The 16518-nt window shown below is 36.7% G+C and overlaps 1 protein-coding gene across 14 annotated transcripts in view; it reads left to right on the plus strand.

Annotated features, from left to right (window-relative positions):
- ADAM23 (ADAM metallopeptidase domain 23) overlaps window positions 1–16518 on the plus strand; it is a 75859-nt gene that overhangs the window by 47962 nt on the left and 11379 nt on the right. For 8 of the 14 annotated variants that reach the window (XM_037397476.1, XM_037397467.1, XM_037397472.1 and 5 more), the window contains 8 exons: window positions 589–681; window positions 821–901; window positions 2834–2884; window positions 3350–3413; window positions 5023–5128; window positions 6553–6672; window positions 7614–7782; window positions 9638–9749. In XM_037397476.1, the coding sequence (XP_037253373.1) occupies window positions 589–681; window positions 821–901; window positions 2834–2884; window positions 3350–3413; window positions 5023–5128; window positions 6553–6672; window positions 7614–7782; window positions 9638–9749 (796 nt within the window). Of the gene's footprint in view, window positions 1–588; window positions 682–820; window positions 902–2833; window positions 2885–3349; window positions 3414–5022; window positions 5129–6552; window positions 6673–7613; window positions 7783–9637; window positions 9750–10897; window positions 10953–12922; window positions 13014–16518 lie in introns of all 14 variants that reach the window. The other 6 variants (XM_037397469.1, XM_037397475.1, XM_037397473.1 and 3 more) reach the window with 4 other exon arrangements.

The following is a 16518-nucleotide window of genomic DNA, read 5'->3' on the forward strand; positions in this document are numbered from 1 at the left end:
AAAGTGTGTCCTCAGAACAATTCCTGTTACAGTAATGATAAGATGTAGCTGTTGCCCAGCAATTTTTGAACTGCACTGTGGAAGTGCTTACCCCTTTACTTTTCCTGGATAATATGCCTGGAGTGGTAGACTCCTTATCGGTGCCTTGGAGATATGTTGCTTGTGTTCTGACAGAAGAAATAAATGTTTTCTTCTCTATAGTAGAAATATTCCAATAATGTTTTTGCAAAAATCTGCCCTGTAGATTTGAGTCCTAGTTCTAGTATTTAAATGTAATTGGACCCATAATTAGTTTTCTTTTTTCTGCTATTTAACTAAGCAGCATGCATTTGGCACAGGCTATGCCACACCTGTGTAGAGGCTTCAGAAGGTGCGAATCCCCGTATATGCTGTAGCATATATGTCACTGTTTTCCCTTTACTTTAGTATTTGAACATTGCAGAGGATTCTTCCCAGCTGGTAATTTCAAGTCATCGGTACTGGACTGAATCTTTTATCTGCTGGTATATAATAGTTTGTTGGAAAGATTGTGAAGAAAAAACTTACTTAGAATGGAAAACTAAAAATTTTGCTTAATGTTTTCTTTAGGAATGCTATGCAGACTGTTGTAAGAAGTGCTCTCTTTCTAATGGAGCTCATTGTAGTGACGGACCCTGCTGTAATACATCATGTCTTGTGAGTGTTGCTGCAGTATCTGTTGTTCTTGTCAGTGGAAGTCATGTGCAGCCTGTTATAGTTCAAAGTGTGTTTTATATAGAATGAAAAGGAATGGATTATGTACATATAATCTTAGTCCTGAGCTATATTCTTCGTTTTCTAGTTTTTCCCACGAGGCTATGACTGTCGATACGCAGTGAATGAATGTGATATTGCAGAGTTCTGCACTGGAGATTCTGGCCAGGTATGTATGCAGAAGCTTTCTCTGCTTACACTATTGATACTTGTTTTTACTAATTTTTATATCAATTTAAAAATAAAATCCAGATTCACAAATAGCATACTCATATACCCAAAATAACTATGGGGTATTGTTTTTTAATCCTAACAAAATTTTTTAAACATACAAATAAACTATGATGAACTCAAAAAAGTAGTCTAAGTAGAGTCAAAATACAACTTCTGTAGGTTTATTTGTTTTTTAAAACTCATGGGGGTTTGTGTGTCTGTTTAGTATTTGTGTCAGATATCTGTCTTTACTCTTTGTCTGGACTGTAGCGTAAGTACTAATAATATACTGCAAATGTGAATGGATTCAAGGGTAGTAACAGTTAGGATTTTACGTAATAAAATAGTTTTAAATATAATTGTTGAAAATTACAACTAATTGAGTGTAGATTCATAGAATCATTTAGGTTGGAGAAGACCTTTAAGATCATCAAGTCCAACCATTAATCTAACACTACCAAGTCCACCACTAAAGCATGTCCCTGAGCACCCCATCTACACCTCTTTTGAATACCTCCAGGGACGGTGGCTCAGCCGCCTCCCTGGGCAGCCTGTTCCAGGACTTGACAACCCTTTCAGTGAAGAAATTTTTCCTGGCATCCAATCTAAACCTCCCCTGGCACAACTTGAGGCCATTTTCTCTCATCGCTTACTACTTGAGAGGAGAGACCAGCACACGCCTCAGGACAGCCTCCTTTCAGGTAGCTGCAGAGAGCGATAAGGTCTCCCCTCAGCCTCCTTTTCTCCAGGCAAAACAACCCAGTTCCCTCAGCTGCTTCTTACAAGACTTGTGTAAAGTGTTATGTTTTTTAAGAGTGTGCACATGTATGATAATTTTAAAAGTTGTGGCTCTTATGCATTACTCTTGAAAACATTTGGCTAATACTTAAAACTATAAGAAGAAACAGCAACTAAAAGGTTGTTTTAACTTGAGTTCTTTTAAATAGCCAACATTCTGTACATCTTCCATTTTCACAGCAACTTTACTGCTTTAGGTGATACATGCTCCTTTTCGATACTGAGTATTTGGCATCAAGGGTATATAGGAGCTTAGTAACTCTGCTGCAGTAATCTACTGCATCAAGTTCTTAGCTTTAAGGGAATAAGATTCAGGATAGACCACATATCTCTGGGTATTGGTTGTAATTATAAATGCCAATAAAGTATTTTTTTATTATCATTTGAGACAGCCACACTTACACGTAAGTAGATATTGCTGAAGTTTTATTGTAAATCTTTTATTCTCTAGATGGAGCATTCTTAATGGCAGAGAGAAGGGCTTTCTTAAGATAGAAAGGCTGCCCTCAAGGTATTGGCAAATGTGGCGCATTGCAGCAGCATACCCTTTCCAAATCTTCACAAGTCCCTTTTTGATGAGGAAGAGCTTTGAGAATGGTCTTTTCCTATCTTTAGTAATCTGAGGCTTCTGTACCTAGTGACTTTTCATACCGAAAAGTGCCAAGAGAACCTGACATCATTAAAAAGCCGCAGCTCTGTGAGCAATAGACTGGTAGGCTACAGCTAGGTGCTGGCTTGCTTTCTTGGTGGAACTGCAATGAATGCAGTAACAGTGTTGCAAACACAGACCCAATGCTGGCTAGGAAATACCTTGTTACTGAACACATTTGTTTTGCTTTTCATTGTGCCTTACCTCCTTAATTTTCTACTTGGAATATGCAGAAAGTTAGAATCAAACCTTGTATTTCATGGCTCAAAATGTTCATTTTTTCATTTGTATTTGTAGCTATAAAGATTCTTGCACTAATCTTTTTATTTGGCCCCTTTATGTGGTGTGCAATTGTCTTTTAAAACCGGCAAAATTACATGTGTGTTCCTTTGATGTATTATTACAGTACACATGATAAAAAAATTTCTTAATTTTTTTCAGTGTCCACCAAATCTTCATAAACAAGATGGGTATGCCTGTGATTCTAATCAGGTATGCAGTGTTTTAAGGTCCCTGCACATCAGCAAATAGAAATCAACCAAACATAAGTTTTCTTTTTTTCTTTTGTAATCCTGTCTTCTATATTTGTTCATAAATTTTGTCTTTTGGACATCGATGTTGCTTTTGCTTTATGCACTCTATGAATAGTAAAAATTTCTACTTTGAGTAAAATCTGCTTGATATCTTTACATTTTACATGTAGATCTCCATGTTAATAAGTTCTTTACAACTTCATAAATGAGAGGTATAAAGCTGCTGCTGAAATGTCAGTACATATAGACACCAACTGGCTTTGAGAATGTGGGCCAAAATGTGTACTCCCTCTAACCAAAACCATGAAAACTATTATATAGCCCATTAAGTGTGTGAAGAATCAAATTGAGATGTTTGTTGGGGGAGGGGAAGGAAATTAAATAGTGTTCAGTTCTCCTTGCTAACATGTTGTGTTCTCTTTAGGGTCGTTGCTATAATGGTGAATGCAAGACAAGAGATAATCAGTGCAAATATATCTGGGGATCTAGTAGGTTGACTTTAACTACCTTAAATGTATTTTATTTCTGGTTCATTCCTGCCTTTGTTTTGTATTTTTATTTTTTGTTCTTGCCACTGTAAATTGAAGTTTTCTGCTCAGTAGAATAGACAGCATTGAGAAACTGTGGCTTGATTGCCGAGTGAAATTTCGAGTTTGGGAGTGCTGACAGTGAGATTGTTCTGACGTGATGCGGTTGCAGACACAGGTAGGGCAGCAAGTGCTGGACTCTGGTGGAATTAGGTGAGAAAACATACAAAGTATTGGCAACTTTGAATTACTGTTACCAGGGGGAAAACACCCACAGGATGTTTTGAGGATTTTTCTGGTGTAGTTCAAAACAGGTGTGTTTGGGTTTTGTAATGACAGTTGTCAACTCCATTATCCCAGCTAATAGTTCATGCTAAAGCTGCTCCACCTTGCCTCTCTTTGCTCTACCATCTTACAAGTCAGGAAAATTAGTGTGAATTTAAATATACATAGTATGAATTTAAGCCCAGAGGTGTTGAGTAAAATAGAATTGCAGTTGCAATGGATTTTGCTTGTGGCTGAGAGGGGATAGATGCTCTGTGTAATGACTTTGAGACAGTTCAGCAGAGCTGAACTATCAGGATGTCCCGTGCTACAGCATTTAATGTTTTCTTGTGCATTTTGTCTAATCTTAACTGCCGCTGCTGGCACTGCCTGTTTGGGGCAGAAGAATCACTCCATTCTGGGAGGGGAGTGAGACAGTTTTACTATTTATTGACTTGTACGATACAAAGATGCTATATAAGTGTAAAATTGGATGAAGACAACATTTTAGCTTTATGTTTCCACCTCACATTTATTGATAATATTAAAGGCATTAGGTGTTTTTGTTAATTGATTTATTTGTATCTTTCTTATATTTGGGTTGCCGTCTGTACAAATCATTTTACTAAAACTACCCTGTCTTATTTACCTTTAATATTTTATCTTCTTCTGTATAATTGTTGTGCCTTTCTTTTTTTAATTGATTTTAGAAAAAACAATTGAGCTTGTTAGTAAATAATTGCAGTTTTAAACCTGTTAGTTCAGATTTCTCCTCCTAAAAAGCCATAGAAAATAACTTGACTGATCAACTTTTTCTCTGTGAACTAAAAAATTATATAAAATAAATATTGATGTCAGAACATATGCTTATGGTATATGTTTTATTTATATATATATATATATATAAACTTTGATCTCCTGAAATACAGATCAGGAATAATTGCAGTGAAAACATCTAGATTAAATCTATGTGCAACTGTTATGAAGTGAAAAAAATTAGGCCACAGATAAATTCAGATGCACAAGGCAGTACAGGCACTTTGGAGGTTGCTTTTTTTTAAAAGTTCAGAGCAAATTTTGAACTTTGAGCTTTATTTTAGAAAAGCCATCTGTAGGTATTGCGGTTCAGTCTGCTAGGTTCCCACTGTAGTCACTGGAAAATATTATCTGTGAACATACACATGTGGTTAGATTTGTGTTTTGTATTAAAAACATACAGAGAACTGCTGCAATAAATTATGCAAGTTTTAAAGCTGTCATGTTGCCGGTGGAAAGTACATTCTTTTTTTCCTTTCTTCATCAACAGAGTCTTCAGGATCTGACAAATTTTGTTATGAAAAGCTTAATACGGAAGGCACAAAAAAGGGAAACTGTGGAAAGGATGGAGACCGATGGATTCAGTGTAGCAAACAGTAAGTTCAGCTTGGTAGAGATTATTTGTATTTTAAATAGATGAATACTGGTTTAAAATTGTCTTTCTTTTTCATGAATGCTTCAGCAGTTTTGCATTATTTTGAATCTTCTTTCCCTCACAAGGTTGGCATCTTGAAAAGTTCCATTCTGACAAATCCACGGGTGACAGCAATACACTTACAAAGATTCTCAGATTTCCAGAAGAATGTGCTGGGACTTTAATTCTTTCAGAGGAGCTGGGGGACAAGGTGGCAAAAAGTCACAAGTTCATAAGATACAAACACCTCAGACTTGGCAGGGATAAATTAGGCTGCAAGTACACATACTGGTTTTGCTTGCTCTGGGATTGGTACCAGGTTATGCTATTTGAAGTTAGTTCCAACCTTTATTTTGCCCAGAGAGGGCTATTAGACATTTGGATGCTATAGAGAAAAAAGCCGATTCATTTGCAGGTGATCATTACTAGATGGATATTTGATTATCTTTACTTTTCAAGTTAATGACCATTAGTGGATAGACTTAAATTTCTCCTGGTTTGCTTACTTTTTTGTAATTTTTAAGTATGAATGTAAGAATTTAAGTCTCAGAATGGCGTTCTCCTTCTTTTGACTCTTTGATGTTTGTCAAGTATCTTTTTTTTATTTTATTATGTAATTCACGTTTCAGATAGGATCATAAGGAAAGGAGTTGTTTAATGGCTTTTTAATTTTTTTTCCTTTAGGTGAAAGTAGTGTTGTTGTTATATGTATGTTAAAACCCTCTATTGTATAAAAGCTTTTCTTGGTCAGTAGAAACATGCAGAAAAGTGGTCTAGCTGAAGGGCCGTTTACCATTTTTGTAATTTTAACAAATACAATTTCCAGCATTCATCCAGCTGCTTTATGACTTAGGACAATTAGAGCAGGAGATGGAGGTTTTAAGCTGATATCCTCCTATTGAAGATTGCAGATATAAAATAAGATCAAATAAAGCAGATTCTTTGCCAAAATTCAGACTGCATGCTAACGACTGTCATTATGGTTCTGTTGTCCTGCAAGGGAAATAAAATTCATCTAAAAATTCAAACATCACATTAACTTACAGCATCCAAGCTGCTGGAGATAGGGAAATGTAATTTAGCCTGCTATGACAGAGCTTTGTACAATTTGGCTTTTCTTAATTGTATTGTATTTAGAGTACAGATAATTTTTTTGTTCATGTGAACATTCACTGGTGCCTTAGAATGAATAATTACTTGTTTCTGCCTCTTGTCATTTATATCAACCAATATTTTATTTCCAGGCTGGTACTCTGAAAGTCTGTCGTGTGTGACTTATGGTAATATATTACTTAATGTGATCAGTAGCATCATTGCCACTCTTTCTTTTTTGTAAGTTTATTTCATATTTTTTCAGTAACTTTGATTTATGTTTTCATTTTACAGTGATGTTTTCTGTGGCTTTTTGCTCTGTACTAATCTTACTAGAGTTCCACGAGTTGGTCAGGTTCAAGGAGAAATTATCCCAAATTCTTTTTATCATCAAGGACGAATAGTGGACTGCAGGTAAAAGATAATGCAGTGTTCCAACGTGATTTTGCTCAGTCAAACCTAATTGAATTAAAGTAAACATAAACGTAAAATTGTGGGATTCTTAGATAATGAATATCTTACAGAAAATCATTATTCTGAGTGGTATTTCTATTAAAAAAAAAAAAAGCTTGATCACATTTAAAGAGGGTAAATTTGGGTTATCCACCTGATTACTCTTACCTTTAACGTTCAGAGTTTAATGCTCAGCATTATATTTTGTGGCGGGGGTGGGGAGAGGAATTGTAATTGCAATTGCCAAAGACTTATATATTAAACATAATGATTTTGATTATTAAATACTCAGAGAAATAGCTACAGGAAAGTAAAGGCTGAAAAGGGGTGAAACTGGAGTTGTGGCAGGATAAGATGTTAAGCTGCAGTTCAGTTAAAGGGCAAGTTAAGTGAGGTTTAGTCTACTGTGCATGATACTGGATTTGTATTTTAAAGACATCGGCAACATTGCTGTCATGCTAAGAATACTTTTACATAGTTAGGTCCTGAGTGAACAATGATTCTTAACTCTTCTGTTATTCCACTAGTGTTTTTACTTAAATGTCATCACATGGGAAGTTAGTTTTTTTACATTTTTCTAGCAATAATATTTCATAGCATTTGGAGGAAAGAAAAGAGAAAAAAAAAAAGCATGGCCCGTCAAAGACTATTAAAAAAACCCCAAAGCCTAAGGTGTCCTTTTTGAGTATTTAAGTCATTATAAGGCTAAAAAGAAGTCTGGATAACTGGAACGCCTTGTCAGTGCTGTGGACAGACAGAAAAACGTTCTAATTTTGTGAGTCTGTCTGTATGCTTGAATGAGAGAAAGGTATGAGGCTTTTATTATCTACACTGACATGTTTAATATTTTCAAAAGACTCCAGTCATAATACTAATAGTATCTTAAAACTTGTTTCTTCTAGTGGTGCTCACGTTCTTTTAGATGATGATACAGATTTAGGTTATGTGGAGGATGGAGCTCCATGTGGACCTCACATGATGTGTCTGGACAAAAAGTGCCTGCCAATTCAGTCCTTGAACATAAGCAGCTGTCCCGTTGGTTCCAATGGAAAAGTCTGTTCCGGGCATGGGGTGAGTCTGTACTGGGAGTTTGCAGCTAAGCTTCTCCGTCTCTCTCTGCTATGTCTGATCTTAATGCACCCTGCGGAGTTCTCTACCTGAAACTGTTCTGAACACCTGTTGGTCTGAAAATGCAAGTGTTAGGTTCAAGGGAAGGCTGCCATTCTGTGAAGCATAGGTAAAATTTCAGAAAGCAAAGCTGTCAGATTAGTTCTGCAATTACATCTATGTGGTGTTTTCATTACTAGCAAAAAGCTTTGACATCAGTTATTGTAAAGACTTGTAATGTACTACCCATATTTCAAACTACTTGCCATCTTCAGTTAAACTGTTTCGTGCATACTGTCATCTTTATAATATCGGATTCATACCTCATGACTTAAATAATCAAAATTCTAAGCTGTTGGACCACAACAGAGACGATACATGCTTCTTGAACAGATGCAGTCGATCATTTTACATTAAAGCACATTATATTCTGTTACTCTACGCCTACGTCCATTTGTCTAAGACATTAGGTATGTTTTGATGAACAGAGTCACTGTTCCATTTCTTAACTGTAATACTGATAAAATCTTTCCACTATGGGATGCAGTGGACAGATACTTGCACGAGGGGCTAGACTTTATACAGGAGGGTGGTTTTTTTTCTTCTTGTTATGTGCAATTGAAGATGAATTTGAATGCTTCAAAGAGGGTTAAGTTCAAAATCAAGAAGAAAAATTTTAAAATTGGAAAGGAAAGGATCTAGGAGATCTAGAAATTATCTTGGTACTTCTGGAGAGTGGCATGAGTGGTGAGAGAACTATTACCTTTTTTGTTTTGCTTTGGATTATTCCAATTCATAATTTTAAAAGAATACTTCAGTTGGTCAAACCTGCCATAAAATGTATTTATCTTCAGCTTCCTAGGTAAGATTTTTCTAATTTAAGAAGCAGACTGAGATAAAACTTTAGATTTTAAAAAATCACATGTACTACTTACTTGTAATCATCAGTGTGTACGTTATTTTCTGGGGTTTGGACACTGGAACATAATGTTAAAAATGCCATTATTAGCTGATGCCTAATGATCAACTTCAATTCTGGTCTCATCATCAAAACTTCATTCTTTGTTTTGTGTCTGTTTCTCATGTCATGCTTTTTCCGTAGTAACCTCTTCTAGCCACACATTCCGTGTTCTTTTTCATACGGAACATTTAGAGATATTAACTCGCACTATTGATCTGATATTTTAGGTTTTGTCGGTTGGGTAGGTTTTCCTGTATCTGATAAACGTACTGCCAATTCTACTGAGTCCTAAGTCCTTTTTTAGAAGTCTTTCAACTAAATGTAGACTTAGGAAGAACTGTTTCCCCTCTAGAAGACAAGCAAGCACTCCTCATTGCTGCTTAGAAAAAAACCCCGACAAAACCAATTACAATCTTACTATTTTTTATACATAGGAGCAAACTGTAAATCAGTGGTTATAAAGCATAACCATCAACCTTTTAAATGCAAATGCTTATATTCCTTCTGGACATCCAGGCTCAAAGTCTAGACAGTTGGTTAGTGAAGATCTAACTAATCTAGATAGGGGTTTTTTTGGATGAGAATTTCTGGGTTTTACATTTGTACAGGTATGTAGTGCAAGTGATGATGAGGCCAGTGGTAACAGTTCTGCTTTTCTTAGCATCTGAGTATATTTAGTGGGTAAAAGCAAACTTTCAGGTTATCGATGTATTATAATCATTCTAAACACTCAGTGCTATTGTTACAGTATATAGATGGATAAGTTTTATACCGTCAATTAAATGCCTAATTACCTGTTAAATAAACTTCATAAAATGTAGTTAACAAACAACTGCCGTCATTTCTTTTCTTTTCCAGATTTGCAGTAATGAAGCCACTTGCATTTGTAATTTCTCCTGGGCTGGGACAGACTGTAGTATTGATGATCCTATCAGGGATACTGGTAGCAAGAAGGATGAAGGACCCAAGGGTTTGTGTGATTTCAGTTTTGATGTCCTTTCAAGTATTTGTGACATTTTTCTGTTGATATGTGGCAGTAGAATTAGCATACAGGAAGAGAATACTATTGTACAGTCCTCTTTAGACCCAGACGGTAAAATTCTGCTTTGTGTAGATGAAGTAGGTCTTTCTGCTCTGAGAATTGATGAAACTTATTTTTCTAACCTAAATTTGGGGAAGGTTCAGTGCGTAATGGTATGTACTTTCTGTTTCTTCCTTCATCTCTTAGTCTCCATTTATATTTACAATAATTTTCTGTGTGAATGGAATCTAAGTGTAGCACTTAATATTTATATGATAATTGAGTATTTATGGTTTACTAAAAATTTCCAGTTCCCTTAGTTGTTCTCAGCTAATTCAGAGAGCTGTGGCATAAAAAAAAAAGGGAAAAGTGGAGTGTCCCTGGCATGAAAAAAAGCTTTGGATCAGATTTCAATGGGAGGAAAAAAAAATACATGAAGATTTTAAGGACTTTAATTATTTTTGCAATCATTATTGCTTACTGTTATGTATTTAGTAGGTATTTCAACTGCATATGAAGTATAAACACAAAGAGGAGCTACTGAGGAAGTATTTGCTCAAAAAACTTTTTTGAAGAGGAAGAACAGCACTTGAGATTCTGACTTCTCTGCCAAAGAATGTCTCTGGATTGTGCTGTCCAGTTTTTTTATGTCTTTCCTGTCATCGGGACATTGTCCAACATCAGACTGTATTTTTCCGGTGTTACGCATTTACAGATAAAGTTCCCAGTAAACAACTGAGAAACCCAAACAAAATTTTTCTGCTATGTCCCGGTTCCAGTTCTTCTGTCCCTTTATATAAGGCTGATGGAAAGAAGATAAAGAGTTGTTTAAAAACGTAATTCTTGGAGGTCAGAATCTAATTGATTACTCTTTAAAATACCCAAGGTTTCAAGGGAGGACAGGTATATATTTGATACCTGTTATTCCATTTCCTATAAAAACCTTCTAACTGTGGAATGTTGCTTACAGAGTCTTAAAAAATGGTGGAGAAAAGCACTATGGAGCTGGTTACTTCTCTTTGTGTGTGGATGAGGAGAGCAGTATTTACAGTTGTGACACTAAGAGTAAATTAATTTTCTATTTTGAAATCCTATAGTTAAGAAATAATTCCCTCTTCTGTAAAAAGATCTATAGGAAAGACAACACAGAAGGTATGCTTTTCTTGGTTAGATTTTTGTAATTCAGATTAACTCATCTAATTCAGAACGGAAATACCTTTATGAAAATTAGTGTGTTGATGCTGAAACATTCTGGGAAAAAGGCTTAAATGAGTAGTATGTGTGTGGTTTTCTGCCAGTAGGTACAAACATAAAATTTAGACTGCATATTTCAATGCAGTCCTCTGCAAAAAGGCAGAACATGTTTTTGTACAAGGTGCCTCAATGATTTCAAAAGATGGATGATTTTTACTTACATTGTTACAGTACTTCATTGATGTTGAATCACCTAGAAATCAATTTAGGAGCCTGAATACCGACAGCTACTCTAATGTCTTTTGGTGTGCTAATAGAGGAATTCCTTTGTCATAAGGTGTCAGAAGAATACAGTAGTTTTCTGTAAAGATCTAACATACTCAAGTAGCTTCCATTATGTTTTTTCCCCTTATTACCAGTACTTCCGATGTCATATCCCAGTTTACAAGCCTGAGACAGAAACCAAAATACCTGTTTTTCCTTAGCCCTAAATCTGAGTTTTGTTACGTTTCAGAAACAGAACACTCATTATGTGAAAATCCACTTAATGGACTTAGGATTTATGGTGTGAAAAATCCAAACCTTTTTCTTACTAAAGGTAGAGAATGTATAGCTAGGAAGTACTGCTATTTATGTATGTATTGTTGTGGTAACTGACAATTGACTGCTACTCCTGCTGTACTTTTCAGACCTTTTCATCATGCATCATTGCTTTTGGCTCCATACTGTATTTCAGGATTTAAAAAATCAGTCGTCCTTAATTATGTTGGTATCAATACATGAGTCTTCAATTACTCTAAACTTGGCAACCTACTGTGTCCTGCACTAGCAGACCTACACGGCACGCTAGCAGTTTTTGGAGGACACAGAGTTCTTGCAGTTACATTCTGGCCGCTGCAGAAACTTTGAATTACTTTAGTGTTGGCCAGTAGGACTCCATAGGAACACAAGATTCTTCCTTTGCCATTTCATTTGCAGAATTAGGCCTTTGTTTGACTTTTTGGAATAGTGTTTGTTTGGTTTTTAATACAAAATGTCTCAAGTGTGTGTTTGTGTGTGTGTGTGTGTATATGTATGAACCAGGAAAAAATTTTGAAACCATTTCAAAACAGACTTCATTCAATGTGAAGGCTATAAAGTCTTTGTCCCTTGGAGAAGTTCTCATTAGGGAATTCTGCTGCTTGCTTGTGCTCTATTTATGACTCAGTGAATCTATCAAGCTTTTAATCTTTAACACAGAAAACGTATAGATGTTTTTTTCTCAAAAGAGTTCCCTTAAAAAATGAAAAATAAAGCCAATGTCGTAAGAGAGGCTATTTGAACATATTCCAGAGTGTTACGTGAAGCACATTTCTAGGGTAGGTTATTCCATTTAAAATGTATCACCTGTCTTTAGGGCGTACAGATAAATAGAAAGTCCTATTGATGAATGCAGTTACAAAGGAAAATATGACTAGTAAAGGAATGAATTGAAAAGTTGGGTGTTTTCTTTTCCTGCAGTGGAACTTTTTCCAAACAGTTTTCATTTGCTTGGTTACATTATGGATACAGTAAGTTTCTGGTGATCAAAAAGAAGTTTTCTAACCGGTGGTTTACTTACATTTTGGCTGTTTTAAGTAAGCAGTAGGTGGAGGATGTTCCCTTTTAAAATAAATAATAGAATCACAAGCTAAAGGGAATAGTCTTACGTTTACAGGAAAACTTCTCATTGCGGTATTTGCAAGCATTCAAAGAAAATCAGATATAGCTTATTTCAGACTTTTTAAAGCTACAGTGTTTGGTAAATAAAGATTTGTGAGGAGTTTTAATTGTTTATCTGATGATGGATTATAGTATAAAGTAATCCTGTGAGGAATTATTTCATGTTTTCATTTCAGACATATATGTGATCATTTCCTTAAAAAATCTTCCCTTTTCCCTCCACACAGTGAGCATGGCCACTAACAGGCTAATAGGTGCAGTGGCAGGGACCATTCTGGCCTTGGGGGTGATTTTTGGAGGCACAGGGTGGGGAATAGAGTAAGCATTTTTATTAGTTTGAGTTTTATGTTTGGTGCCTAGTGTGTGAGGTAACCGTATGCACCTGAGCCCTCTGTGTATTACCCCGTTAGCTTTGTCATGTGGTGACTGTATTTGTCATGTGATTTGACTGTGTCTGTGTCATGTGGTTTGCTCATGCAGTGTTGAACCTTCTCCCATCTGGGATAATGTGGGGCATAAAACAATAAGTTTGTGAATTTTTACATTGTCACGGTAAAATTAAATGTCTAAATGTTTCCATTACACCAAATTATAAAAACAATGGGGGGAAATGGAAGGTTGTGATTCTATATATTTGCAAAATAGACTGAGTAACGTGGACTATTTCGTAATATGCAGGAATTGTTTATTACGATGTGTGGGGCTTTCAGCCTAATAACAGGTCACACGATCTAGCTAGGAAGATGCAAGCTGCTGATAGTAGTATAGACAGCCAGTTTTACAGCAGAGCTGCCGAACGTTCCGTTGCTAGGATTGTGTTACCTCAAGGCAGAAGAATGCTGAAGTACACAATTCATATATAAAGAATATGTATGAGCTATTTTTATTGTCTTTTCATAGTTTTAGGGACCTGTAATCTTCAGTGTTAGCCCATTACCTCAGTTTCGATAGCGACTATGATTTAAATACGTGTGTGTATGTGTACATATACCCACATAAAAATGCCCGTAGAAGTTCTGTCTTCATTCTGCATTTACTGTGCAAACTACAGAATAAATTGCAGTTATTCTGCTCTTCTGACATTTCCAGCTTCGCTGTGTTTCTAATGCTGCCTCTTACCTCTGCTGTGTGACAGTGCCATCTCGCTGAAGGGGGACCTGTAACAAGACGGTTTGTGATTTCTAATCAGGCTGTGTGAAAAAACGTTCACACACAGTTCTAACTAAAGCTGCACAGGCAGCCTTTTGCTAGGCAGCGTTTTGTGCGTCTGAGTTCGCAGCCCTAGATACAAGCTTGTTAGCTTTTGCTGAACTGGACTGTCAGATTAAACTCATTTTAGGTTCTCAGAAGAGCAGAGACATTTGCACTCACACAGGACAGCTAACAGTAAAACAAGTAGAAGGCAATAGATCACCTGCTCAAGAAAGATCAGATTGGTGTTTTACTGGTGGCTTTTACCACTGTTTGCTAAAAATTGAAGACTGTGAAGATTGTAGGGGTTTGGGACCCAGATTGTGGAGCAGAGACTTTACCTACACGTTGAGGACCATTTACTTTTTGCTTACGTTCTGCCTTGTACCCTTCTGTTTTTATTTTCCCTTACCTGCTGTCTCAATCCACTCAGCTCTGACCCACGTCCCTGACCATTTGTTCTTGCTCCTGTATCCTGCTCTAATTCCACTTTTTCTTCGTTTTTCCTCTGCTCTTACCACTCAATACCTGACTCATTCTTCTTTCTGTTTCCATCCATTCCTCTCTCCTGGACCCCATCAGCCTTTCTCTGTCCGGAGGTTCCTTCAGATACAACATCCATTTAGGGCAAGCTGCTGCGCCTTTCTGTTGCTTGCTTTGAAGAAAGCACGTGGGGGACACAAACACCCTCTTCTGTTCCTAATGACCTTCAGGCCCTGGTGGCTGTCCCCGTCAGGCTGCAGGGGAGGCTGCGTTAGTCACAGCCTGATGTCAGGTCCTGCCCTTCTTCCTCCTTCCTCGCCACTTCACTTGCAAATTGCAAACTTTTATTCAAAGTGCTGAAATAACTTTAATTTCTTAATGCTTCATTTATTTATTTTAGTAATCATGAGGGACAAAATGGCAGAGTAGTGTTTTTCCAGATTTCATCCTGAAATGGACACTTGGCTTTGATAGCTTAAACCAGAGGATTTGGTTGGCAAAGTGACAGGCAAGAGAAGAACACGTAACCACCACAGTGCGTTGTTACCTGCGGGACAACCTGCAGCAAACTTGCCCCTTCTACAACTAGCAGAGTTGCAAAGCAGTGTATAGTAATTCTTGTAGAATCTATCTGATGATGATGAAGATTTAGGGAATGGTCTGAAGTCCACTGAAATTATGGGTATGTTCTGTTTTAACACCTTCGGCAGGATTTTTACAAGGGTCCTAAAAGCTGGCTAGAGATGATGCGGTAGCCATGCCAAGGCAGGCAGCGCCCGGCGGGAAGGGGGGGTGTGCCAGGTGTTGCAGTGCCGTTAGCTGCAGGAGCTTCCTCCTGGTCAGCCTGTCTGCAGGTCATACCAGTAGTATTGTGGAAAGAACGAGTACACCAGAAGTGCTGCATCTTGTGATAGTCTGGATGGAAAATGACCCCACAGTGTGGTGGTGGTGAAAACCTTCCTCTTACTTTTGGTTTGCATGTCAAGCATCTGAGTCCAGTGACTAGAGAGGCTTATTTAGCTGAACCGTACTGATTCATACTTTTCTTCATAAATTCCACTAACCAAAATGACCTGATGCAAAGTGGGCTTCATACTGGTAGCAATATTCTCGTTTATTAATAATAAAATTTCCTTGATAATGCTTAATAAAACATGAGGCATACACCCTTAAGGTAAGGTACAACATGTAAAAGTAGTCCCATTGTAAGTACTTTTACGCGCAGTCTGTTACGGTCTTAGAACGGCTTATCAATAATCCTCTTAAATCTCTGTATTTTGAAACTGGAATTCGTTAATTGGAGGACTCCATTCTCATAAATGTGTGGTTGCTGTTTAGTAATCCTAAGTATTCCACCAGCTTTGTTTTTCTATTAAAGTCATAAATGAAATTATAGTCTTGTTGATTATCACTAAAATTCTACGCTGAATGTAGCCCTTTCAGTTTCTGTGCTAGGGGAAATACAGATGTTTCTCTGCGTTTGTATGAGCTGCCACTCCCAGCATACTGTGAAACAGTTTTCAAATTATTCCAGAGGAATGGACGTGGCTTTATCCACAGCCATCTATCATTTACTCTGCTCTTAAGCTCTCTCTGGCAGATAGCCTAATTCTCACAGGCATTTGATTTTCAGGGTGGTTTTTTGTGTTAAAAATGAACATAACCTCTTTAGACACTGACATTTTATAAAATTGGCTCAGATCTGAAAAGTGGTTTTATCAGGGCCCATTTATTATTTAACATAATTTTAGTAACTTTTCTATTAACTGAACCTAATTGTTTTGTATTATTATCCTCTTCTGTTTAAATTTTGATTGAATTTTTCCATATTTATACTAAATAAAACCAATATTGATTTTCTGTATTGAAAGAACAAACTGCTGTTTGTTAAATTGATGTGCAGTATGAAATGGATTCCCCACTTCCCGAACACTCAACAACCAGGGAACATAGTAAGAAAAGGGATGTAAAAAAGTGGTGATTTGGTACTTCCTTAGCTACGTTATGACTATGTTTCTATCAGTTAGTCGTTGTACCTTTTTTGTGGGAAGAAAGCATTCTATGGCTAGAAAGAGATCAGCTTTAGAATTTCCCAAGGCTTCTGAAATTTATTACAGATAAATTACTTGCTGTGTTTTCAGTCTTTTCT

This window comes from Falco rusticolus, chromosome 8 (assembly GCF_015220075.1).
Source record: "Falco rusticolus isolate bFalRus1 chromosome 8, bFalRus1.pri, whole genome shotgun sequence".
Taxonomy (NCBI): Eukaryota; Metazoa; Chordata; class Aves; order Falconiformes; family Falconidae; genus Falco; species Falco rusticolus.